Source organism: Macrobrachium nipponense, chromosome 6 (genome assembly GCF_015104395.2).
Source record: "Macrobrachium nipponense isolate FS-2020 chromosome 6, ASM1510439v2, whole genome shotgun sequence".
NCBI classification, from domain to species: domain Eukaryota; kingdom Metazoa; phylum Arthropoda; class Malacostraca; order Decapoda; family Palaemonidae; genus Macrobrachium; species Macrobrachium nipponense.
In genome coordinates, this window is record NC_061108.1 from 55,642,937 (window position 1) to 55,669,814 (window position 26,878).

General features: G+C 37.0%; 1 protein-coding gene across 1 annotated transcript; it reads left to right on the forward strand.

Moving 5' to 3' along the window:
- The first annotated feature begins 3,296 nt into the window (after positions 1–3,296).
- Positions 3,297–26,495, forward strand: LOC135216524 (piggyBac transposable element-derived protein 3-like). Its single transcript, XM_064251898.1, has 3 exons — positions 3,297–3,347; positions 6,376–6,549; positions 25,428–26,495. The coding sequence occupies exons 1-3, from the start codon at positions 3,297–3,299 to the stop codon at positions 26,493–26,495; spliced, it is 1,293 nt and encodes a 430-aa protein (XP_064107968.1).
- Positions 26,496–26,878: the final 383 nt, after the last annotated feature.

The following is a 26,878-nucleotide window of genomic DNA, read 5'->3' on the forward strand; positions in this document are numbered from 1 at the left end:
GTGCAGTGCTATTATTATAGTACAAATTTTACTTGGTATCTCCGATGTTTGATGCAGATCCTGTCTTCCCCTCCCCTCCCCACTCGTTGTGGGGTGTCTGTCAGGGGGAAACCATCCACTAAAATGTCTGGCATTACCATCACAGCATTCTAGAATATAAAGTGCTATTGTAGTACAAATATTACTTGGTATCTCCAATGTTGGATGCAGATCCTGTCTCCCCCTCCCCACTCGTTATGGGGTGTCTGTCAGGGGGTAACCACCCACTAAAATGTCAGTCATTACCACCACAATACTCTAGGATGTGCAGTGCTATTGTAGTACAAATTTTACTTGGTATGTCCGATGTCGGAAATAGATCCTGTCCTCCCCTCCCCTCCCCACTCGTTGTGGGGTGTCTGTCAGGGGGAAACCATCCACTAAAATGTCTGGCATTACCACTAAACCATTCTAGGATGTGCAGTGCAATTGTAGTACAAATTTTACTTGGTATCTCCAATGTTGGATGCAGATCCTGTCTTCCCCTCCCCCTCCCCACTCGTTGTGGGGCATCTGTCGGGGGATAACCACCCACTAAAATGTCTGTCATTACTACCACAGTATTCTAGGATGTGCAGTGCTATTGTAGTATAAATTTTACTCGGTATCTCCTAAATTGGATCTAGATCCAATTAACCCCCACTTTTCAGTGCGTCTGTCAGGGGGAACCCACCCTCCAAAATGTCTGTCACTGGTCATTCTATAATCAGTAGAGTCTGCAGATATATTATATTATTAGTTTCATCTGGTATCTCATATATTGGATCTAGACCCAAAATCTAACAAGCAATTAGTGGTGCTTGTTAAGTAAGCCACCCATATATTTTCAGCAGACGGTCAGTTTCACAGCTTACAAGTCTACTCCTAATTACCAGTAGGGGTTAAGTCGGTATCTCGTTCGTAGTATCTCTATGGTCCAGACTGCCGCTCTATATACATAACAATTCAAACATTGGCATAGGCTAATACAAGTGTACCTCATAGACCTAGGCTAATATTGTAGGCCTATTCTTAGCTGGAACTGGTACTTGACGTCGGAGATGGATGAATCTTCATTTTTGTAGTTAGGGTTAAGGGAAAGGCTGACTCCTGCAGTTTCTTTAATATTTCTTTGTTCTTAACAGTATGTGAATACATTGTTAAAGCAACTTATTCCTAGTTGTATTCCCTCCATAATTGTTAGAACTAGCACTGGTTAAATACTGGTGCCCTATACTGGTTCCCTGTAATAGAAAAAGTTAATTTAGGACAGCAATCTTGTACCAACAGTCTTTAGTCTTTAGCTTAGCCTATGCTGTATTCATGCTTAACTTCTGTTACACAGCACACTTAGCCTGAATTTACATACATTATAATATAGGTGGAAATTAACTCAAGAATTTACATTTTCATAAACTTATGTAAGACTATCGCACATTTTACCCTATGTTTAGTGGTACAATTGCAACTACATGAAAGCTCAACTTGGTGCAACTTGTAATAGTAGGTACCATAACAACTCTTGGTAAATGGTGGTTATGTCAAGGTAAAAATACAAAAGAACACTGTAAGTGGTATGGCAACATGTAAATTATAAATTAAGAGAAGTGCATACCTTTTACAAGGGAGACATGGTATTCCGAATGAAAACAAGAGAGCTACATTCCTTTCCCATTTAGTGTTGTCGTACAGGTCATGAACAGTGCAATATGAGCTTATGCAACTAAGCACTTAGTTACATTTACACACTTAGTCTTGCACACTCAATCCTAGACACCCTAATTTCGAGTGGTTAACTTAACATCTTTATCGTGAAAAAACTGGTTCTGTTTTTTCCATAGAGTGGAAATCACTGGAGTGGCGATCTCCCTGCCGCGTGTGTGAATTCGGGTGGCCATATTGAAAGGTCTCGGTCAAGCTCATAGTACTTCATTAATTTTATTATTTTAATCTTTCATAGTATTATTATTATTATTATTATTATTATTATTATTATTATTGTTGTTGTTGTTGTTGTTGTTGTTGTTGTTGTTGTTGTTGGAATTATTATCATTGGCCAAATTTCACAGAGAAAGATCACCTTACAAAAACAGATTGGCCTAAGCACTCCAACCATTGTGGTCAAAGCCTAAGCTTCTCCTCTTGAATCTAAGCAGTGTCTAGTATAAATGGTTCCTGTAAATTACAGGACTTTCTTTGCACACAGTGACTAATTAGACAGTAATGTACAGTCACTAAACACTAACATTCACAGTACACTTACACTCACTAAATACTCACACTTACTATACACTCACACTTAACATATCCTAACACTCAATAACACTAAACACTCATTGAATACTCAAGACTCACTAGGCACTCACTATACACTAAATGCTCACTGAACACTCACTAAATACTCACTGTACCCCAAGGACTCAGTAGACATTCACTAATCACTCACTTAAACTTCACCATTCACCAACATTAAACAATCACTCAGCATTCACTGAGCACCCACTATACACTAAACATTCAATAAGTACTCACTATACAATAAACATTCAGTAAGCACTCACTATACATTAAACACTCACTAAACCCTAAACACTCATTAAATACTAAATACTCACTAAACTCTAAATGCTCATTAAACCCCTAAACACTCATTAATCTCAAACAGTGAATAAACATCCACTCATCATTCATTAAACACTCACTAAACACTTACACACTAAACATTCACTGAATACTTACATACTTAAGTAACTAAACACTAACATTCACTAAACCCTAAACACTCACTAAACATTCTCTGAATGCTCACACAATAAAGATTAACTAAGCACTACTATTTACAGAACATTCATTAAACCCTAAACACTCACTAAACATTCACTGAATACTTACACATTAAACATTCACTAAACACTGGCATGCACTAGACTGACACTAAACTCTAAACACTTACTAAACACACACTAAACATTCACTAAACCTTAAACACTCACTGAACATTCACTGAATATTTATGCACTAAACATTCACCACTAACATTCACAAGACATTCACTAAACACTAAACATTCACTGAATACTTAACACACTAAACATTCACTAACATTTACAAAACATCCACTAAACCCTAAACTAAACATTCACTAAACACTTACTCATCAACAGTCACTAAACACTTACTAAACCCTAAACATTCGCTTACTCATTAAACATTAACGATAAAAAAGATTTACAATCACATTAATCCCGTTTAATTTGAGGGTTACTAGGTCTTTAAAGATGGCCACGAGGTTTGGAGTGCTGCCCTGGTGGAAGACCATCGCAACTCAGGTATATACCCTCTATGGTTTTTATCCCGACTATCATTTGCAACACTCTGGATTTGCAAGCAGAAGTAGGAAGAAGGCAAAAGATTTTGTGGTTCTCATTTATCTGTAGATAGATTCAAGAAAAATTCTTTTCATTTAGATTGACTGCTCAGGCTGTGTTGTGAATATTATATGGACTCTCTTTTGGATGCTTAAAAAATCTGGAAGAATTGATCATTGTAGAATCTTTGAGTAGCAGTGCAAAGTTACGTTGGACCATGAAAAATTCCCATCTTCCTCTTTCTTCAAAATAGCCTACGATAGGCTAAGGGGTTTTTCACGGTGACTATACCCATATGCAACTCAGAGTTTAGAGAATACCCCACACCAAATTGGTTCAATATAAACTCAGAGCGTACAATGCAAAAGTGAAGAACTTAAATGCGCGAGTCAAGGGATATTGTTCAAAACGCACCTGATACAGAGTGAGACACTTGCCTATGAACATTGGACAAGGTACACTTCGACTCCCATGTGAGTGGAGCATTCCTTAATCGAATAATGAGGCTTATTAGGCGAGAGCGGGCCTGTCAGTCAGGAGAGGATAACTAAAGAGCAATCTAATGTATTCCTCTATTCCAAGCATCAGTTCTGTTATTTCATCTTTAGATGACTGCCGCTGTAGTTCTCAGATTGATTCTCTGCTAGCTCTCCTCTCCAATTTGCTGAGCTCAAAGACAGTTGTTAGACTCATGTAATGTGTCTGTATCAGAATCTATTGGATTGCATTCAGCCAGATAAACTGCAGTTATGAACCTTGTATCTCACATCTACAACCAAAATTAAAACTCAAATCGAAACTTAATTGAGGCAAGTGCTCGACGAAGCTAGTCAAGCTATTGTGCTTCTCCTCAATAGAATCGGATCTCTTGCCAGTGCACCGCAGCAACAGGCTCAATTACCCAAATTGAAGGAGCTCCCCTTGCCAGTGTTTAAGGAGGAAATAAGCGAATTCGTGATGTTTAGGCAGTTGTTTGACATACACGTGCATAACCATAATGATCTATATAGAGTTACTGAATTTACCTATTTGTTAGGTGTGCTCTCAAAGGGGAGCCGCTCAAGGTTTTGTAAGCCTTGAGCGTGACCACAGCAATCTACGATGTTGTTTCACTCTCTTAGAGAAATATTATGGCAACCAACATCAGCCGTTAGTCATTCTGCATCAGAAAATTGTAGAGCATTTACATAAATATTATTATAATTCAGATGAATTCTTTGTTGCCCCTGATTTCTTTATTGAATATTTAGAAGATGCATTGCAGAATAGACAATATATTTCAGTTCAATTCTTGGGCATTCCATTGAGGGGTCAGAGATGTGTATTTCTGGTGATAGAAGTTCACTCTCGACGTGGTTCAGAAGTCACGCAAAGCCGTTGGTCTTGTTGCTGAATAACCACAGGTTCCATGCAACATAAAAACACCAAAACAAACAAAAACAACATATTTTTTACACTCCAAAAACAGTAGTCTCTCATACATCTCACACAACAGTGTGTCCCTTTTGTAACGGAGATCATTCAGCTTACAATTGAATGAAACATGACACAAAAAAGCACCTACTAATGTTGTCACAACAATGCTTTAATGGCTTGAATCAGGGTGTGTGGTAATAGATGCAACTACAAATTCTGTAATGAGCGACATCATTAGTAGCAAACCCTGGACAAATACATCTCCAGCACAAAACCTCTTGCTCATGTAAATTCAAACCCGTAAAAACTCAAATAAACCCTGTAATTCAGTAAGTTCTAACATAAATTAAGTCAGTAGTACTAACAGGGGTCAGGAAAAACCATATGTGAATGCTAAAGTAGTTTGCAATAAACCTTCAGTATATTTGCCGGCAACACTGCTTCCCCCCGCAATGGCCATTTTGTTTGCACAGAATCAGCAAATTCAGAACTAGAATGTAATTGGATACGGGGAGCCAATGAAGCTTCATATCAAGTTGGTTGGCCAACAAACAAAGATTACCTGTAGTAAAAAATTTTCTTTAAACATAGCACCCTTTGGTTTGCAAGTTGTCAATGGGGAATACGATGTAGTAGCATGTAAAATTCACATGGGCAAGAGGGTAGTTAGAACAAAGTTAGTCATACATGATGATGTGAACATGCCCATCTATAATGAGGGCTTAAGCAATGTATAACACTTGCGAAGCAAAGGGTGTAACATGGCTGATTCTGAAATAAAAGGTGACATGTTAAAGAATGTCAATTTGTTAATTGGAGCAGACTATTTCAATTTCTTTGAGATAGGAATGGACAAAATTGATGGCATCAGTCTTTTTGTAATGCATCGTGGGATTACACTGTATGGGAAGATACCTAAGTGGGCCCTCCAAGGGGTGGATACATCAGCTGTTTGAATGCTATGTGTCTGCAGACTATTGAAACTGAAACTGATGTAGACATTTGGTGGAAGTCAGATAACATAGGTATTGCTCTGCATGAGCATTATTCAACATCAGAGTATGAGGCAATGCAGACAGTGGAATAGAGTATGGTAAAAGCCAACCAAGGGTATCAAATTTGCTTCCCATTCCATGGGCCAGAGTACCTGAACGTTAACTACCTCAATGCGATAACCCAGTTAAATTCATTGGAAAAAATTTTCAGAAAGGCCCTGCTTTCAAAACACTTATGTACCTGAAAGTCCTTCAGACTGATCTGGAATAGAGGTTTATGGAAGAGATCTCCCACATCTGAATTGAAGGATATTACATGCCCATTTTGGAGTTAAAAAGCATAGTTTAACCACTCCCCTTCATTTCGTGTTCAATGCCTCATCCAAATTGAAAGGCAAACTCCCACTGAATTACTGTTTGTACCCAGGACCAAATATGGTCGAAATGTTGCACGATTTGCCATTGAAGTTCAAAAGGAACCACAACCCTCACGCCTTAATTTCTGATATATCAAAGGTTTTTCATAGAGTTTTGCTTAATCCTAGCAATGCTAAGTACGCGTGATTTCTCTGGTACAGGACATCGACACAAGCAGCCACCTTTGCCTTTCAAGTCGTGGTCTTTGGCATCGCAACCAGCCCTTACCTTCTCCAACAGGTCCTTATAGGGGGATAAGGGAGATGACAGGTGACAATGCTCTCACGAAATGTAGGCTACTCTCACTGTTGGTATCCGACTTTGATTCCCTTGGGGTTAGTTAGTCTGTTTTTTTGTATTAAGGAAATTGTTTTTGCAGGACTTGTGGGAGGCAGGCATAGGTTTTGGACAAAGATAAACAAAAAAAGGCTTGCCAAATATTGAAAGAATTAATTCATATTCATACAATAAATTTTAAAAGGGGAATCATCTTAGGCGAATCAGAACTACATCTATTCACAGATGCATCAAGCAATGCTTATGGGGCAGTTGCCTATATCAGAGGAAATGAGGGAAAGACTAACTTGTTCACGTAAAAATGAGAGTAACACCTCGAAGGCAGTTAAAGTTAATTATTCCAAACTTAAGAGTTATTGGTAGTACTGTTGGGATTTACATTAGCAAAACATTTAAAGAATCTCTTGTGATCAGACAGCAATGTAGCCCTCGCCTGAGTCAACAGTAGGGAAGAGAGCAAAAACATCTGCATATTCAACCGGGTGGGAGAGACTAATTTTATTTGGCAGGAATGTGACATTGAGCTGAAGTATGTGCCTACAAAGTACCTACAATCCTGTTGACATCTTGACGAGGGGTTCCACATCAAGAGAACTGAGTAACAACCAGTCATGGGCCAAAATTCACAATGTACTGTAATGATGGAAATCTTTCATTTAAAATTCATGACAGTACCCATGAAAATTGGTGACTGGAAAAACGAATAATCATTCATCTTATTAGGATGTTGAGTTAACCACTTGAAGTCGAGATTATCTATGATCCAGTGTACGTACGTAAGTGCATAACTGTAACCAAGTGGGTAGGTTTGTAAGCTCAAATTACTCTCTTCAGGACGACTATGGCAAAACTAGAGGGGAAAGGAATGTAGCTCCCCTTATATTAATAAGAATTGACATATTTCTCCTTTGTAAAAGGTATGCACTTGTCTCAGTTTATAATGCAAATGTTGCCATGATACTTAATAGTATCATTACCAAAAATTCTTATGGTACTGTCACAACTTGCACCAAGTTGAGTCTGCATGTGGTTGCAATTTTACCATAAACTGTAGGATAAGTTGTGAATTAGTCTTCCATATATTTATGAAAATGTCAATTCTAGAGTTAAATTTCACCTTTGTCATGCCAATAAAGTCAGGCTAGCTGTGTGGTGTAACAGTCAAGTTAGGCATGAGTACAGCATAGCCTAGGCTAAGGACTGCATGCTCTTTGGCACAAGATTGCTGTCCTAAATTAACTGTTTGTATTACAGTGAACATTATAGGGGTCCGGTGTAAAAACCAGTACAGGGAACCAGTGTTGGTTCTAACTGTTATGAAATGTATCTACCTACTGTTAAGAAGAAGAAATATTGTCATAAAATGACACAGTTAATTTACATTTCCATTAAAAGAAAAGTGTTAATTTCTTTATCATTAATTTTGCTGTAGATTTATTGTGAGTTACTAATTAATGATTACTAATTATTATTCTTTAATTGTAAGTATTAATTCTTTGCCTGCCTGAACGTTGACATTATGACCCGCTGTCCCGGCTTCTTAGCACACATGGCATTTTGACAGGACGTTCATGGGCCTCGAAAATGGGGAGCATTGTCATTGCGATATTATGTAATCACTTCCTGTGACTGTCTTCACGAAGACATCGAACTAGCTAAGTATCTTATATAAGTTAATTTGCATGTTTGGCCAAATTGTGTACGGGGGAGTTTTATAAAAACACTAGGCTAGTACTTGTCTCTTTGCAGTAGGTGATTACCAGCGAGATTGAAGGTAATTAAAAATTGATTTCTTATTTTGTAATTCAATTCCAGTGCCTAAAATTCCTACCTTTGTTGCTTTCTTAAAGAAAATTGTGTGCTGTGGACTATTTTGAGCTATGGTAGATTATAATTTCACCACAAATATTAAAAAAAAAACTGTGGGAACCAGCATTTCCCTCAACCCTAACTTTAAAAATGAAGATTTGTCCATCCCTAACTTCAAGTACCAGTTCCAGCTAAGAATAGGCCTAGAGCATTAGCCTAGGCCTATTAGGTACCTTTGTATTAGCCTACGCCAAGGTTTGAATTGTTATGTATATGCTAGTCTAAGTTAATTGTCCTAAAATGTATGGTAGCCTCCAAATGTTTAAGTCAGGACAATTAACACATCAATATTGTATACATTTACATATTATTATTATTATATTACAAATGGTGACAGCGATGTAGGAGTTATTTGTCAATTACAGATAGATTATATCCAACCTTATGTCCTAAAGTTGGTCACGAAACCCTTAGTTTTGTACTTATTTTCATGTACTATAGCCTAACCAATTGTGAATACCTGTGTCACCCTTACTTAAGGGCCCATTAGCCTATTGTGTTGTAGCCTATGTTGATTTGTTGACCTGTGTTGCTTGTGTAACATAGCCAGCAAAATGGAGAGTAATGTAGAGAGAGAAGACTCTATGATAATTTGTCTGCCATGGATGCCCATAATTGTCAAATGCAATAATTGTGTGATCAGGTTATTGAAATGAAAAGGGAAGTGGTTAATTTATCAAACTCTGCACCTGTCACTTCCACGCAATTCAATTCTAACAGCACTACTAGTTCAGACATTTAAAATCACTCTTACATGAGTGTAACTTGGTAAAGTTATTAGGATGGTTAGGTAGAAAAGTGCCTTGAGGGTGGCATCCCACAACTTGCTCTGTATGTCTGTTAGCAGACCTTATTGATTAAATGTGCAGTTTACGTCTCAGGTGGAGAGATAAGAAGTATTTACTGTTTGAAATACCTGTACCTATTGTTGTTGTCAGATTTATAGTCAGTCCACCCCAATATAATTACGGGATTGGTTATCCTCGATTAATGAAAACCAATTTCCATATGGGTAAAGTGATGTAATGATGGAAATCTTTCATTTAAAATTTATGACAGTACCCATGAAAATTGGAGGACTGGAAAACCGAATTGGTTTTCATTTTACTAAGATGTTAACTTAACCACTCGAATTGAGATTGTCTATAATCCAGTGTACATAAGTAAGTGCATAACTGTAATCAAGTGCGTAGTTGCGTAAGCTCAAATTGTTCTCTTTGGGATGAGTACAGCAACGGTAGAGGGGAAAGGAATGTAGCTAAAATAGCATATTTCTCCCTTGTAAAAGGTATGCACTTGTCTCAGTTTATAATGTGCATGTTACCACAACACTTAATAGTGTTCCTTTATACCTTTTACATGGGAGAAATAGGGGATTTGAAATTAAAACAATGGGAGCTACATTCCTTTCCTCTAGTGTTGCTGTACCACTACTCGAATAGTGCAATTTAGCTTACACAACTAAGCACTAAATTATATTTACGCACTCACGTACGCACATTCAATCACAGACATCAACTTTGATGGGCTAACTTAACATCTTGCTAAAATGAAAACCAATTTGTTTTTCCAGTCCACCAATCATCAAGGGTAATGCCATGAATTTCAATGAAAGATTTTCATCATCGCAAAAGTGAAACAGTAATAGATCCCAGATATGAACACAGAAGTTGGCCATGTTGTAGGTCAACTGTGTTGAGCAAAAGTGATGCGCTTGATCATGATGTGAACGATTTTTCGGAAATTTGCAATGATATTGTATCTATCAATCCTTTAAAGTTGGTGAATTCTTGCAGTGTGTTTGGGTGCCACAATAGGTCAAACAGTAACAGCAAATCGTATTACTCAGTCCCTGCTGTTGTAAGAAATCTAAGGGATAAAACTCAAGAGATTAGTGAATGAAGGAGAGCACTGCGGAATTCCAGGATAAACAGGGATAATTTTCAGCCATCAAGACATATGAAAATCTGTTCAGATCACATCATTACCCCTCGAGTAGGTTCCTTCACATGGTGAGGGGGTAAGGGAATCTGCCTTCAAGCTTGTGAAGGCTGGCTCCTGACAGAAAGCCTACAAAACTTTTGGCATTAACTGGCGTGGACATTGCCACTTTCACAAAATTTTACAGCTTGGGTGAATATGGGAGGGGTTCGTGGTTTGGAGGGGGTTTGGATTCAAAGCTACTTGTGGGAGTTGTGGGGGTGAGTCGCCATCCAATATGGTATGGACCTAAGAGATGGTGATGGAATTTTCCCATTGCTATCTTGAGGGCAGAACCATCTCCAGGGATCAGCCCATCGGAATCCAGGGGGGGCTGGTTTTTGGGATGGGACTCCTGGCTTTTGTCCGGAAGCTCACCAATATGTATGGAGTGGGGAGTTGGTCCCCATTAGTGGGGGCAGAACTCCCAGCAGGCAGATCAGCTTATACCTGGGCCACGGCAAGCATATCAGTGCTATCCCAAAAGGGTAGGGTATGGGGTAGACCGTGGGGAAGCAACTTCTATGTGTGCCGTTGGTGGAGAATGTCAAACCCTGTCTTCCCAAGCAGTAGTTGTGTATGTTTCCCGCCCCCCCCCCCTTTTTTTTTTTGTTTTTTTTTGTTTCTTTCAAACTCCCTTGACTAGTCTCTCTAGCACACTGTCCCCTAGACACACACCCCACCCCCCGACTCTTTGGCACCGTTAACAACCTTAGGCTCGGATAAGCACCTCCCTTTGCCATCCCCAACCTCCTCCAATGAAAATAACAATGATTCTTTGATTGTTACTACAGCCCTAATGTACCTCAGAACAGAGGAAAGAATAGCAGATTTGATAATAGAAATAGGAATGCTAATCCTGATATTGGAATTTTACTTAGATCTTAAGAACCTGAGACTTATAACAAATATCTTTCTCTTGACCTCGACAAAAACATAAAAGAACTGAATATATTAGATGTCCATAGAGATATTGTGAAATGCATTGCCAGAGAACCAAAGATAGCCTTTCAAGGTGAAGGAAGCTTGCTTGTAAAAGTTTCATCACCAGATGAAAGTAAAAAATTACTATCTATTAGTGCTGTAGAGGGAAGCGCTGTAAAATGCACTCTCACAAAACAATGAATCAGTCTGAAGGAGTAGTGTATAGTACTGAATTCTTACATTATTCTGAGGACACTCTCCGAAAAGAATTTGCTGCTCACAGATGTTTCCATTGCCAAATGTTTGGCCATCTAATTACAATATGCAGGAAAAAAGAAAGAATTGAACCAACTATATGCTTTAACTGTGGAAGAAAAGAACATGGGAATTGTGAGCTTACTCCATGCTGCCCTAATTGTGGGGGAGACCATAATGCAGCACATAAATCATGTATAAAGTATGTCATTGAAAAAGAAACACTTTGTATGAAGACTCACGAGCGCATTACCTTTAAAGAGGCGAGACAAAAGACTTTGCAGAAATTCAACACCCAGAAGTCATTTGTAGATGCAGTAAAAGGAAATGGGGAAAGACAAAAGAAATTGAATCTGAAAAAGTCCAGTGAAGATAAAGAAGAAAAAATGGATGCTGGGACAATTGTCAACAAGAGGACTTTAGTGAGGAGACTGTAAGAATGCCTGAATTAAAAGTCAAGCACCTTGAGAAAGGAGATATATCCCCAGAAAAAGTTAATGAGTCAGAAAAAAAATGAGTAAACCTTCATCAACTTATGGTTCAGCTGACCCACATAGAACATCCGAATTAATGGAAAATAATGAGTCATGTCCCACTATCTTATCTTACAACACAATAGCAACAAATGTAGTACCTAAGTTCAGCTTGGTTTAGACAATAAAACTAGACTAGTTGAAAATGATAAACCAGATACCACAAGGGCCGAAGATACTACTAAAGATACTGCTGTTTCAAATACCATCATAAGTGATCACTTGGTACATTCAAATGACCCTCTAAGTACTCCTTCAACATCTGGAACTGTACCAAAGTCCGTCACAAAACTCAGATGTCATCTACATCTACAAAGAAAAAGCATAACAGTACGATATTTGACAGGGGATCATCCTCTAGAAAATAGGTACTTTCTCTGCTTTATTACAATGGAACTGCCAGGGACTTCGCGCTAAATATGAAGAGCTATTATGTTTGATTAATACGTAAAACCCAGTATGCTTTTCGCTACAAGAGACTGTGCTAAACAACAACAAAATGCTTACTCCTAAAGAGTATTTTTGCATTCCACTCCCAATTCCCTTTACAGGGAAATTCGAGTGGAAGTGCTCTCCTTGTAAGACGAGATATTGCCCACTCAAAAATCCAGTTGCAAACGCAATTACAAGCTGTAGCTGTCAAAATTCACTTAAAAAAGACGTACACAACTTGTTCATTGTATCTCCCTCCTAATAACCCAATACTTGAACGACAGTTAACACACTTGTATGAACAGCTACCTCGACCACTTCTCATATTGGGAGACTTTAATGGTCGACATGAACTTTGGGGTGACATTTTAACAAATCAAAGAGGCAACATTATCTTATCATAAATAGAAAATTCAGATATGACCCTTTTGAATACTGAAAAACCCAGCCATTTTCACATTCAGACTGGTACATTTTCATGCATGACTTATCTATCACCAGTTCAGATACATTCATTGACTTCAACTGGGAGGCGTTGGATGATCTATATGGTAGTGATCATTGCCCAATTGTCATCAGAACTGAGAAATACGAGCCAGTATACAGAATGCCTAGGTGGTGTACCAATAAAGCAAATTGGCCCCTTTTCCAGGAAGTTAGTAACGCAAAAGATATGCCAACAATAAATAGGAGAAGCAATGTTTGCTGCAGAAAAGGCAATCCCAAAAACCAGTGGAAAATTGCATCGGAAGCCTGTTCCATGGTGGAATGCGCAATGCAAAATAAGACATAAAGCCATGAGAGCAGCTTTTACTAGGTAGAGAAGACATTGATGTGAATGCTACTTGATCTCCTTTAAAAAGCCTCAAGCCAAATTCAAATGGCAAATAAAACATTCGAGACGAAAATCATGGGTATTTTTTATGTCAACAATTACCTGGAAAACACCTATGACCAAGATATGGACAGTTATTAAGAATAGCAGGAAAGTATAATCCTAGTCTCCTCCCTGTTATAAAAGTCAATGGTGACTTTATAACCGACTCAAAAGCTGTAAGCAATGCTTTTGCTGAACATTTTGCAATGATATCAAGCAGGGATAAAAATTCTCCATTCTACAGGGAGAGAGTTTTAGCAGAGTCTTAAACACTTGATTTTACTCCTTTTAAATCTGAATCACATAATATGCCTTTTACCATGGAGGAATTTTTATTTGCTCTTAGTAACAGTAAAAACACTGCACCTGGACTTGATGAAATTTTATATGAAATGATCAAGAATACCTCAAAGGAAACAAAATTTTCCATTTTAAGTATTATTAATAGAATTTTTATGGAGAGTGATTACCCTAGTGCAGTGGTTCTCAATCTTTTTTAATTTATGGCACCCTAAACTGATATAAGCATTACCGTGGCACCCCTTCTTCACCCTCCCACCACATCGCAGGAATTAACTTATTTGATGAATATAATTACTGTATTATCCATAATCAAACCAAATTCAGCACCACCGAACATGCTGAAATAGATAGTATATACAAAGAGCATATTAGAAGATTTGAAGTAAAGACTTATGAATGCAGACTAAATAAAAAAAAATGGTAATCACCTTTAAGCAAAGTAAAAAAACCTCACCTAATTTAGTGAGATGTGTGTGCTTGATGTGACTGACAGATCCATTTCAAGTTGGGTTGAATGGTAGACAAACATACTCTCTTTTCTTCCTTAAGAGTTTTCAGCCTTTCCCTTTTGTTAGTTTTAATGTTTGCTAAAGCAGAAAACCCCAACTCACATAGGTAAGAAGTAGAGAACTGGATTAACATTACCAGAGCCTTTTGGCAACATGAGGATACTTAACCCAGAATTCGTCAAGAGGCAGCTGCATGTGCAATAACTTTAGATCACGATCATTACACATTTCCACTAACTGCTAAATCACAGAATTCCTCTTGTTGTTCAAGGGTGAAAAAAGTAAGCATCTCTACCTTTAGTTCGCATACTCGTGACAATACTTTCCCTCTGGACAGCCATCTTACTTCCGTATGTAGAAAAGATTCAAATGTTTTGCCTCAAGTTCTTCACATAGCTTAGCAAACAGACGAGACTTCAGCAGTCGACTTTTTATAAAGTTCACCATTTTTACAACTTTATCCAGTACAGATTTTAAATCATCGCTAATTGTCTTTGCAACCAGCACTTCACGATGAAGAAAGCAATGTGTTGTTATCACACTGCTGTTTTCTTTCTTCACTAATGACACAAATCCTTTAATTGAGCCAATCATGGCAGGTCCCCCATCTGTACAAATCCCCACACACGATTACCAGGACAACCCAACTGATTTTAGGTACTCACCTAATGTAGAGAAAATATCATTGCTTGTTGTAGTTTCCTTAAGTTCTTTACAAGAAAAGAACTGGTTCACTATTTCAACATCATGAATGTGCCGAACAAATGCCAGTAATTGAGCCATGCCTCCAATGTCTGTGGACTCATCTACCTGAAGTGCAAACATTTCACTTTCCTTCACAGAGGTACATACAGTTTCCTATATGTCTGCTGACATATCATGAATCCGTCTGCTAATGGTACTATCCGAAACTGGAATTTTCCTCACTTCTTTTTCTGCTTCACTTCCAAATTTTGTTTTTACTATGGCACTACATGCAGGGAGAATCAGTCTCTGCTATTGTATGAGGTTTCATGCTTTTAACAACTAACTCTGCAATTAAGTAACTGGCCTCTTGTGCTTTATCAGAAACTTTGACTTTCTTAGAAAGCATCACACTTTAAAGTAGGACCGAGGCTTGTTAGCAAGATTATTATGTTTCAGAATTAAATGCCTCTTTAATTTGCTGGGTAGTACTATTGCTTCATTATCTAATTTATCACCACAAATAACGCACAATGGCATAGGAGTAACTTCATCACCACACCAGAGGAATCCGAAACTTAAATAATTACCCGAGTAGGAGCGACTTTTCTTGCCATTTTTGTTTTTTGAAGTTGATTTACTTGCTGTTGGAATGGCCAAATCATTTTCACTCACACATCCACTTTCGTCTTTTTCTTCACCCTCACCACTAAGTTCGTGTCTTCTCTTCTTAAGACAAACTTATCCATTGTACGGTAAGTTAGAAGGAATGGCCAAATCTTTTTCACTCACACATCCACTTTCGTCCCTTTCTTCACCCTCACCACTAGTTTGTGTCTTCTCTTCTTAAGACAAACTTATCCATTGTATGGTATGTTAGAAGCACGATACTGTTCGATACAACTGTAATATAACCCCAGAAACAGCAAAGAACTTATGGCTTGACGTATTATGCCTCACTGACTCGTGAGTGGAAAATTGGGGTTATAAAAAGCCGACGAGAACCGACCACGTATCGGACGGGCAACGAGTATAAACAAAGAAAATGTGAGAATGAATAGACGACTGTTACACTTTATTATTATTATTATATTATTATTATTATTATCATTAGCAATAGTAGTAGTAGTAGTAGTAGTAGTAGTAGTAGCAGTATTAGTTGTATTGTATTTGTACACGTATAGAAAAGGAAATATCAACCTCTATTTGAGAAAAATGTTTGAGCATGTAACTTCCTAAATACACTGATAATTATATGAAGTCTATTGCAATTTTTTTTTTCAAATGTTCATTAAGACGATTTAGCCAAGACAAAACTCATGACAATTTTGCGGCACCCCTAGGTGCTGTCTATGGCACCCCAGGGTGCCAGGCACCCAGTTTGAGAATCACTGCCCTAGTGTTTGGGAAATAGCGACAGTTTTACCCTTTGTCAAACCTGGGAAAGATCCATCTGCCCTACAAGCTATAGACCAATAGCTTTAACATCCTGTTTTTGTAAACATATGGAAAAATGGTAAATCTTAGGTTGGTATGGTTTTTAGAGTCAAAGAAGATTATATCATCATCTTAGTGTGGGTTTCGCCGTACGCACTCTTGCCCAGATGTATTGATACGTTTGGAGAATGCAATTTGTCAGACATTTGCTTCCAAGCAGCATTATGTGGCGGTTTTCTTTGACCTAGAAAAGGCTTATGATACTGCCTGGAGGCATGGAATTACGAAAGTCTTGCATGAAATTGGTCTGTGTGGAGAACTACCACTTTTTATTAATTTTTTTTTTAACCGTAATTTTAAAGTCAGAGTTGGTAGTACTTTGTCTAATTTGAAAGAACAAGAGGAAGGAGTACCACAGGGAAGTGTGTTAAGTGTCACTCTGTTTGCCTTAGCCATAAATGGGATAGCCTCAAAAATTCCAAAAGATGTAAATGTTCATAAATAACATTCATGAACATGGATCAACTGCAAACTGATGATAATCTGTTGAAAATAAAAGAAATCATATGGTAATCAATATTCATTCAATCAAGCATTCTACTAGGAAACAAATATTTAAAGACAATTAATAATTTATGGAAAATAAGATATCTACAGCATTTTTTGAGACCAAACTCGAATTCTGTGACCTTCAAAACATAGAACTCTATATAAAAAATGGCTTTTTATTATTCCTAAAAGCAAACATATCAACAATCAATTAAAATGGCGGCCATCTTGAATTTTCACGGCATAGGATGCTTTATTTGAACACAAAGACACATCTTCTGCATTTTTTATTATTAATATGTACAGTGCTGCTCAAATCTCATGCAACATGATACTTTATGTATCGTCCAGATTCTCAGACTCAACATGACGTTGCCAAGTAGAGCTAAACTTTTATTTTTATTTTTAATATCATAATGTCGAAAAGTTTGTGAATTCACGGCTAGCCATATTTTCCTTATGGTTAAATAGATATGATCCCTTTTATGCATTGATATAATTCGTAATGTGTGTGATTTGAATTTTTTTTTTTTTTTTTTTTTTTACGTTGCTCATTTCAAAGTGCGGTGTGATAAGGTTAGCGATGCCAGCAGTGAAAGCACACTTAACAATAATTAACATGCTCCTCGGACTGGTCAACATGACCACGTCTGCAGCGTTTATGACAATAGACCTAATTAAGCTTAACAGTCATAACAATTTTAAAGTAGGAATCTGAATTAAAACAAGTTTTCTTTGAATGTTGAAGTTTTCGGCTGTGTTTAAGCTGCCTGTATGTTGCAAAATATTTTATAGGCCTAAAAAATAATCTAAGCCTTCTGAGATGTAATCTGTTACTGACGAATTTATTTGTAGAGATTGCCTGTTCTTTGAGGAATACAATAGGGATATAAATTACAACGAGTTTTCTTTGAATGATGAAGTTTCAGGCTGTGTTTAAGCTGTCTGTAAGTTGCAAAATGATTTACAGGCCTAAAAAAATAATCTTAGCCTTCTGAGATTTAATCTGTTACTAATGTTTTTATTTGTACAGATTACCTGTTCTTTGAGGAATAAAGATAATGATGATTTTGGTTATATGTAGAAGATGGCTATTAATCGAAATATCATAAGTATTAATATCAAGGCGTATGGAACACTTGTTTTTCAACTGGTTTAAAATATTTTTTTCTTAATAGTCCTTCTGCTCGCTTTTGGTGTATAATTAATTCTTTCATGAGGTAGCTTGAGGAGCAAGAATGTGTAGATAACCCCATTTGCTTTTTGTCCAGAAATTGTTAATAGAGAGATGTGAATGTTAAGTGTAAAGTAAAAAATCTAACACTAAGGAATAATATCTTGGCTTTGACTAAAGAATAATTGTATAGGCAAACATTTGCTAGTATGCCATCATTTTTTATGTATGAAAATCCAAATATTCCTCCAACACATATAAAGTAAATGTTTTCAAGATAATTTCATGGTCACTACTCATTGTAGACCTACTTATGTTACACCAGGTGGTTGTTGTTGCACCGACACTAATGATACACACATGCTCCCCTCACACATCGGGATCGGTGGCGCATTCTACTTTAGTACGTACTTATTTTTTTTGTTTTTTTTTCAGTTTTGAGGTGTAAAACCAATCAAATAGGACTATTTCAAATTTTATGCATGTTTTGGAAGAATTATTCATGTTATGACAATTATTTCGTATTTTTATATAACATTTGAACTGAGGTTTGACGACGACTTCGTTTTGGTCAACTACTTCAACGGTGAGTGAACGAAAATTTTGAAAATGTTTCGTAAGTTTTTTCTGAAATTTGGCTACACGTGACATTTTCTTACAGTTTTGAAATATACAAAAGATTTCACTCTTATGAAACATATCATGGCCTTATTATATGCAATAATCGCATTTTTGCATTGAAATAATAGATAAATTTGGAGCATGCTAGTTGCCAGTTAGTGAATTTTGAACAAAATCCTATGGAGTCATGTTGCATGAGATTTGAGCATCACTGTACATTAGGAGTGTTTACAAGGCATTATTCCATAGAATCAAAACCGCAAGAGATGCAGCTTGGCAAACAGCAAAATTGGATTCTGCACAAAAACCACCTCAGAAAAGATTGTTTGCCAACTTTGCCTCAAAAATGCCTGAGGATTCTTATACAGCAACATCTTCCAGATTTTGAACTAAACAAATAATGCTTTCTACGTGCGCTATACTGGCGGATTCTCGTGTTCAAAGTCTTTACTCGGGCGTTATACTCTGATGGATTTATACGAAACAGTTTGTTTCGCTATCTAGCCGTTCTTCAGCATTACAAATGGCCACAGTTGTAGTGGTCATTCTGACTCTCTCAATGAATACCTTGAGTCTACCCCACACGGTACCTTCGGATTCCCTAGCTGAATCATCCCCCCCTCCCCCCGCCAGCCCCCCCCCCCCTAGGTATACAACAGCTGAACTATACTTGCGCTGTTCCAGAAGGGAAGCTCACTAGATTCTAGGCTAGTTATCAGGCCTCCGGTCTACGGTTGCCAACTGGATTACTTAATCTTTATGTAATTGGGCTTAAGGACTTCAAATTCACACTAAATCATTCAAACAAGTGATGAGACGGAACATGACGTTGCATACTACGGCTGGTACGTACATTTCAGCACAATGTGCAATAATATTTGCGTTAATGACGTACCTCGTTCAGTAAGTTCCCGCCATTTGTCAGCCTCGTAGTTTCACCGGGAGTTTTGAAGCGAAAAATTCCGTGCACTGAATTTGTTTCGCGACATCAATACCGACATTTACATGAACTGATATTTATAAAATCGCATCTCAAAGTGTAACAAAGGCCTGGGTTTACATTCAGTAAACTCGCTCCGATGGGTTAAGATCCTTCACCCAGCCAGATAAAAAAATAGTTGAAGTCTCCAGAGACTTGTAGGCCTTGAGCAGGTCCAATATGTAGTGGCTTACATCATTAACCAGTTTATGATATCTGGATTCGTATCTGCAGGCAGCAAATCCATACCATAACTCCATTATTTAGTTATTCAGGTGTCAAATTATACGAGTCTTTGTTATTTACAAATTTCAGTTAATTTATATACATCTCTCACACACTGCATGCTCCAGACTCAATGTAATCAATCTTCTGTTTGTGAATTGTCCTTGATTGCCATTTTTCGTGATATGGTTCATAATTCCTTAGAACAACGAAAATTTATATTTCCTTTGTTTGCAATGATTGACGTAAAAGGAGACGGCGGCTTTTAAAGTGCTCGTCTACTGTGACGTTATAGGAAAACTATAATGCCACAATGAAAGTCCTAGGAGCGGAGTTTAAAAAAAATTACTAATGTTTACCATTTTTTCCATTTTCTAAAACAAAAATGTAAGAAAACGATGCCACCGTTAATCTTTAGGGTAACTATGCGGGAAATATTGGATACATCGACATATTTTGCGTTTATTACGTAATTTCTCGCTCTATCTCTTTCCATAACTTTTAAATGTTATAGAAGCATTTTATTTCTTGGTGAACGGAGATATTCTGTAGAAATACCGAGATATTGTTTCATCGTCTCTTGGGTCTTAGAAAGCATTTAGAAATTAGGAAATGATATATTATTGGTACCTAACTCGTATAAATTCTGATCTGATTATATACTGAAAATCTGTGAAAAAATTATTCAATAAATAAATGTCGTATAGGTTTTGTTACACTTGTTGGTTTTATTTCACCTTTAATGGTCCAACTCTATATTGCAGTTCTTACTCCGTGCTCCTATATCTTTTTAATGTATTTATTACAAAAATGCTAAAATCTATCTAGAGTTCGCCGTTACCAGCATATTTGGGTGTCTATTTTTTATTTCTCAACGTTTATTCTTCTATGGATAGTAATAAACATAGTAATGAAAAGTTAAGGCTACAGGCCAAGCGCTGGGAACTACCTGAATAATGTTGAAATAGTTGTAAGAAAAGGGTGGAAAGTAAGATGGAAAATAGCGAATATAGTTTAAGGAATGAAAGAGGTTGCTACTTGTTGCGATTATATCACAGATTCGTCGCCCAGATGTTGAGGGCCGATGACAAGATCGTAAAGGCCAGAGGCCATTTTTTTGTCGATTGGTACCAATCAGAGGTACAAAACGAGACCAATATTTTCTGAAAGCTGATTATGTCTACTTTCCAGAACTGTTTGCTGGACATCTGTATCTTGTAGCTTTCTATGTGAAATTCGCAATCAAAGAGGACAACCCTGTGCTGAAAATGTTTCGATTTGTGGGCTTTTCTGAAAATGATGCTACATTTCAGTAACACCTATTTATATGATTGAGGAGTTCATATGAAGCACTATGACTATACCAGATGATAAGCTCATCAGTTCATCGGAAGGCAGTTCGAAAGGGTTGATCCAGTTACTTTCCAGCACTTCAATTACAGACTGGACATCACGTTCATCCTTCTGAATGCGAGATGCTACTAGGTCTGAATGGTTAAGACCATGATCTTTGAGTTGAACCAAAGCACGCAATTGTGGTATGCATGTGCTTCGATGTTCTGCAGTCAGGTAGTACTTTGATACTGCCTTTGGCTTGAAGCTAAAACCTCTTGTCCCACCAGGTGTCTGCGTGTCACGATTGACAGTCTCTTCCACTGTTTGGTCGACTGGGATACGTACAAATGTGTTGTTCTCACTGAGTTGAACGGAGAATCTGTCTTCCAAAAGGTGTTGGTAACTCACGGGATGATCATCCTTGAGTTTCGTCATTTGAGCATGGTATATCGATAGGTAACGGGCATAATTTTGCTTGTCATTTGTTTATTCTTTTGAGCCAAATCTCATACGCGGGAGAGTTTTCTAATATGACCCGTAACAGTTGGGCACTTCTTAGTTTGGATAATTTCAGAACCTTAATTACAATAAGGGACTATAATTGTTATATTTTATACATAGCATACTCCGTGGACTTCGCTCCATTTGTTTTATTTAGTTTTTCAACAACTCAGCATTACTACTACAGCGGTGGTGCTCCATAGCACTTCCTTAACAGCAGGAACCCTACAAAAAATTTAATATCTTGATAAAGAGCATGAAGAAACTAGGGATAGAACGGCAAGCATATTAACTTTAAACCTTACAAGACACCCAAGATGTTAATTATGTTAGAAATTGAGGTACTCTCCTACATTGCAATAATTCTGATAGCTTAAAAGCATTACGAATTGAAAAGGCAAAATAGATTAAAACCAAAATTCTAGTTCGGATATATCTTTAAATCAAACTTTATGCATAAACTGAATGCATTTCTTTCGTTACCTTTCCTTGTACTCTCTCTCTCTCTTTTCTCTTCTCTTCTCTCTCTTTGTCCATATGTATTTCATTCATTATTGCATTTCTTTGCTTGATTACCATAATTTCCTTCCTCCTCCCATTCTAACTATGTACTGGTTGTTTGAACAAAGGCCACCTTTCAGGGCAAGAAGGGCATGAGCTCTCTGAGCCAGGTTTGGCGGGGAGACACCGGTTTTGTTGCTGGCTGTACATCGAAATTTTAAGAGGAAGTCATGCTATGAGAGCTTTTACGCTTCCTTATCCAGAGCGTATAATTTTCATGCATGTAATCTATATTTCAGCATTTTTTTTTATAGCCTGGTGACCTTTCTGGATATTAATCACGTGCTTGATATATGGTTTTCTATCATTACAGCTGAAAATATCGTTATTCACCAAGACTTTTTTGTTTCTTCACCTTTTATTCAGGATCGCAGTAGCATTCACACTTCACGCATGGTAACGAGGTGGTTCAATAATCACAATGATCAAACAGCTACTGAACTGGTCTAGTCGTGGTTGTGACCTCAACCCAATTGAAAATTTTTGGGCGAACATGGTCAATGCTTGGGAACCTCGCAGGAGAGGAACAGACCACAATTTCTTGAGCACATAATTGGCTGAATGGAATGCAGGAAGGCGACTCCCGAAAGTAGTTTACGATAATAATGGTGTCGTCGGTGCCGAGAAGTCTACAAGAGGTCATCGACAGAGAAGGTGGGTGGACGAATTACTGAACATTATTCGACTTTTTTTATTTTATTAATATGTAGAATGGTTTGTTCAATGTAAAAATAAGTTGCATATAAGTATTATTGTTCCATTATTAATCCATTATTGAATTCAACAGTGCTACCTTGTTACTACTAATAAAAATAATAGATGCCGCACGATGGTTATCTAGGAATCTGTCTTTAAATTCCTGAAATAAAACTACAGTAGTAGGTTTTTGTGATGAAAGAAAATGTTGGGGTTTACAGAATTGACCGATTGCTGAAATTCAACGAGTTTTAAGTTTTATTTAGAATAATTCTTTGGTCCTAAGGTTGTAACTAATTTCGTCGGTTGTAATAGTTGTAATAGTTCTAATGTTGCTCTATAAGTCATGATATAGAGATATAATAGGCTAAATAAGAAATTGAGGTGTTTCCCCTCTATATATATATATATATATATATATATATATATATATATATATATATATATATATATAAATATATATAAATATACTTCCTACATAAGTTTATCAAGCTCCGTTACTTAAATGAATATTATATATATAATAAAAGCTGAAAAAGATCATGAAGTTGGAGAATAACCGATCAGGTAGGAAAGCGGATTTTCCTATACCATATCTGTCCCAGTCAGTATTCGCTTTACTGCTGTCAATCAGTTAAACTTGATAGATGCTTTCAGAACGAAGGATGGCTAAGAGGAAAACCACAGGATAAGAAAGAAGATATGTTTCAAATTTACTACTCTTTAACATTAAGAAAAATGTAATAACCTAGTCAAATAAAGACTATAGGCAATTATTATATACATCTATGAAAGACTCGATTCTTGATTTGTGAAGTATATTTCATAATGCTTCCGACAGAAAGGGGAGATTTCTAGCCCATGTAGTCATTTGAAGATGGCAGTTAATAATAGATAGGCCTGGTAGGAGGCAAGGGAAAATAGCATCTTGGTTGATGTCCCGACCAATTTTAGCTAAACCAATTTTTTTATGTGACTTTCCTTACCCGATATCGATTACCTCGGCAATTATAACTTTATTACTACTATCATTAAATCATTATTACTTTGCATATCTTGGGCCATGAATAGTGGAATTATGAAAAGTTATTGTTGAGGATCAAGTTGGCCGTTGCTTTAAATAGATCCGCCATTGTGCGTGACGGTATGCAATTTAACTCCTGTCGTCGATATATACACAAACCAAGAAAGCGAAACTGTATTGGTGAAAAGAATAGAATCCGATGGCGTCCGTTGTTCCAATTCAAACAAGAGTCAGAGACATACCCTTTCTTATTTCAAAGTGTATACTATAATTATCGCCAAGGTAGTTTCCCAATTATCGGCAGACTCGAAAGTGTGAGTGCGACGTTGTCATAACCACGAGTAACCCAGACGAGGGGGAAAGTTTTTTGTCCGCGGGTGTACAGCCAGCAACAAAACCGGCGTCGCCCCGCCAAACCTGGCTCTGACAGATCATGCCCTTATTACCCTGAAAGGTGGCCTTCGTTTAAACAACCAGTACATAGGTAGAATGGTTCGAATGGGAGGAGGAGGGAAATTACGGTAATCAGGCAGAGAAATACAATAACGAATCAAATATATGGACAAAGACACACACACACACAGAGGGAGAGAGAGAGAGAAAAAAAAAGAAAATAGAGATAGAGAGAAGAGACGATAAGAGAGAGAGAGAGAGAAGAGAAGATAGAGGGAAAAGAGAAGAGAGAGAGACAGAGAGAGAGAGAGAGAGAATACGAGGAACGGTAACGAAAGAAATGCGTACAGTTTATGGAGAGAAAGAGAGAGAGAGAGCGTGCTTTTATTCCTTTTAGTTATTAATCTGATGGATATGATATATGTGAGACCTTCTGCTTAAAGAAATATGTTATCGTGTATTTTTTTTAATAATTATTATGAAATCTTATCTTATAGTATTGTTTTAAATCGTTATCATATTTTCTATGTAAAAAAACTTTAAATATTGTTGGAACTGACTTTTCATACCCGAGAAAGCCCAATGTCACCTAGAGGTGACAGATTTGTAAATATTCATATTTATTGCCCAGTTATAGAAGTTACCCTAATAATACCTTTTCTATGATCCTTCACACTTCCATTTTCTATATTTCATAGATATCTGGAAATCTTTTTTTTACCTTAGTCTCTACAGCTGAGCAAAGAAGATTAATTTGCCATTTTTTATCCTTCTTCAAATATTCCACTACAATGTCTTCCTATAGAATCAAGAGGTAGGTGAACAGTTTTTTTTAACTGTTTTCCCACTCATGAATATCTAATGAAGATACCACCATGTTCAGAATCAAAATACCTATTGGAAAACATAAAGATAATCAAACAAAATCTTTGACTGTCACCTGTAGGTGACATTAGGCACTACAGTAACTATATAGTACAGTTTCCATTGCATACATATACTTCTTTTTTTGTTTCATTTTGACTCTTCATGAGATTCAAGGATTAATTTAGAAGGATGATGACAGTGATAATGAAGATAATAGCTTCAGGACTAGTGAAATAAAGGAAATTATCCAGATTCCACCAAATGATGCTGAAGAAACTGATGAAGACTCTGATGATGAAAATGAAGGAAATCTGAATCATCTTACCTCTGCACAACTTTTGACTGAATGTGATGTTTATGTAAATGATAGAAATGGAAGTGATATTAGAGATAACAGTGATGAATCAGAAAAGATTAGTAAATGTAATAAACTGAAAGGAAAGAAGAGAAATTGGAAGGAGAATCCAAATTTTATTGGTTATTCTGTGCAAGAAATAGATATGCCAGAGACTGTAAATTTTAATGGTGAATTAGATTCACCTGTGAAATGTTTTGATGCTATATATAATTCTGATATAATAAATCTTCTTGTAGAAATGTCGAACAAATATGCTATGAAGAAAAATCATGTACTAAATGTGACTCAAGAAGAAATGAAGGTCTATATATCTGTTCTACTATTGACAGGGTATCTGACTCCTAGGTACATTAGAATGTTTTGGGAAACTAAATCAGATGTTCACAATGAACTTGTTGCAAGTAGTATTAGGAGAGGCCGGTTCCTTGAAATTCATCAATATCTTCATACTTGTGACAACTTAGATCTGCAGGAACATGACAAATTTGGGAAATTTAGGCAATACTTTGACATGTTGAATGAATCTTTCGGCAAGAATTCAAAATACCTGCTGACAAGTAATATCTCCATTGATGAAACTATGGTCCCCTATTATGGGAAGCACAGTACAAAGCAGCACATACATGGCAAGCCAATACGATTTGTTTATAAGCTCTGGTCAGCATGCTCTCCATCAGGTTATCTGATCCACTTCATCCCTTACCAGGGGTCAAAGGCAAACCAGCTTCCCATGCAAGACAGTATGGGATTGGGAGCTGCAGTTGTGCTGAACCTTCTTCATAAGTTGCCGAAAGATATAGATCACTACAGTTTGTACTTTGACAATTTTCTCACAGGTTTGCCTCTTCTTGACATTTTGTCAGAAATGGGACATGCAGGTACAGGAACTAACTATTAGAGAAAACAGAACAGAGAAATGTCCTCTTCCTGGATCTAAACAAATGAAGAAAATGGCAAGAGGTTCAATGGCAATGATAACAACAGAAAATACTGCAGTTATTCAGTATTGTTACATTAGCTTCAACATCCCATGGTATGAATCCTGTAGCTAAAGTTGAGAGGGTAGGTGTTATAAATAAAAAGCGAACCAAAATCAGTGTATAGTGTCCCAAAGCTATTTCAGTATACAATAAATTCATGGGAGGAGTAGACAGATTTGATGAAAATATTCAAGGACAGAGGGTTGGATTTAGAGGAAAAAAATGGTGGTTCCCTTTGTTTGCATTTGGACTGGATGCAGCATGCCACAATGCTTGGAAGATACGAAAATGACTTATTGTG

What these genes read in the sequence shown, in the direction of transcription:
- LOC135216524 (XM_064251898.1), top strand. Translation starts at nt 3,297, where the DNA reads ATGGCCACGAGGTTTGGAGTGCTGCCCTGGTGGAAGACCATCGCAACT. An exon ending in GGAAGACCATCGCAACTCAG is followed by an intron (nt 3,348 to 6,375) that starts GTATATACCCTC and finishes TCTCTGGTACAG; the next exon opens with GACATCGACACAAGCAGCCA. An exon ending in CCGACTTTGATTCCCTTGGG is followed by an intron (nt 6,550 to 25,427) that starts GTTAGTTAGTCT and finishes TTAATTTAGAAG; the next exon opens with GATGATGACAGTGATAATGA.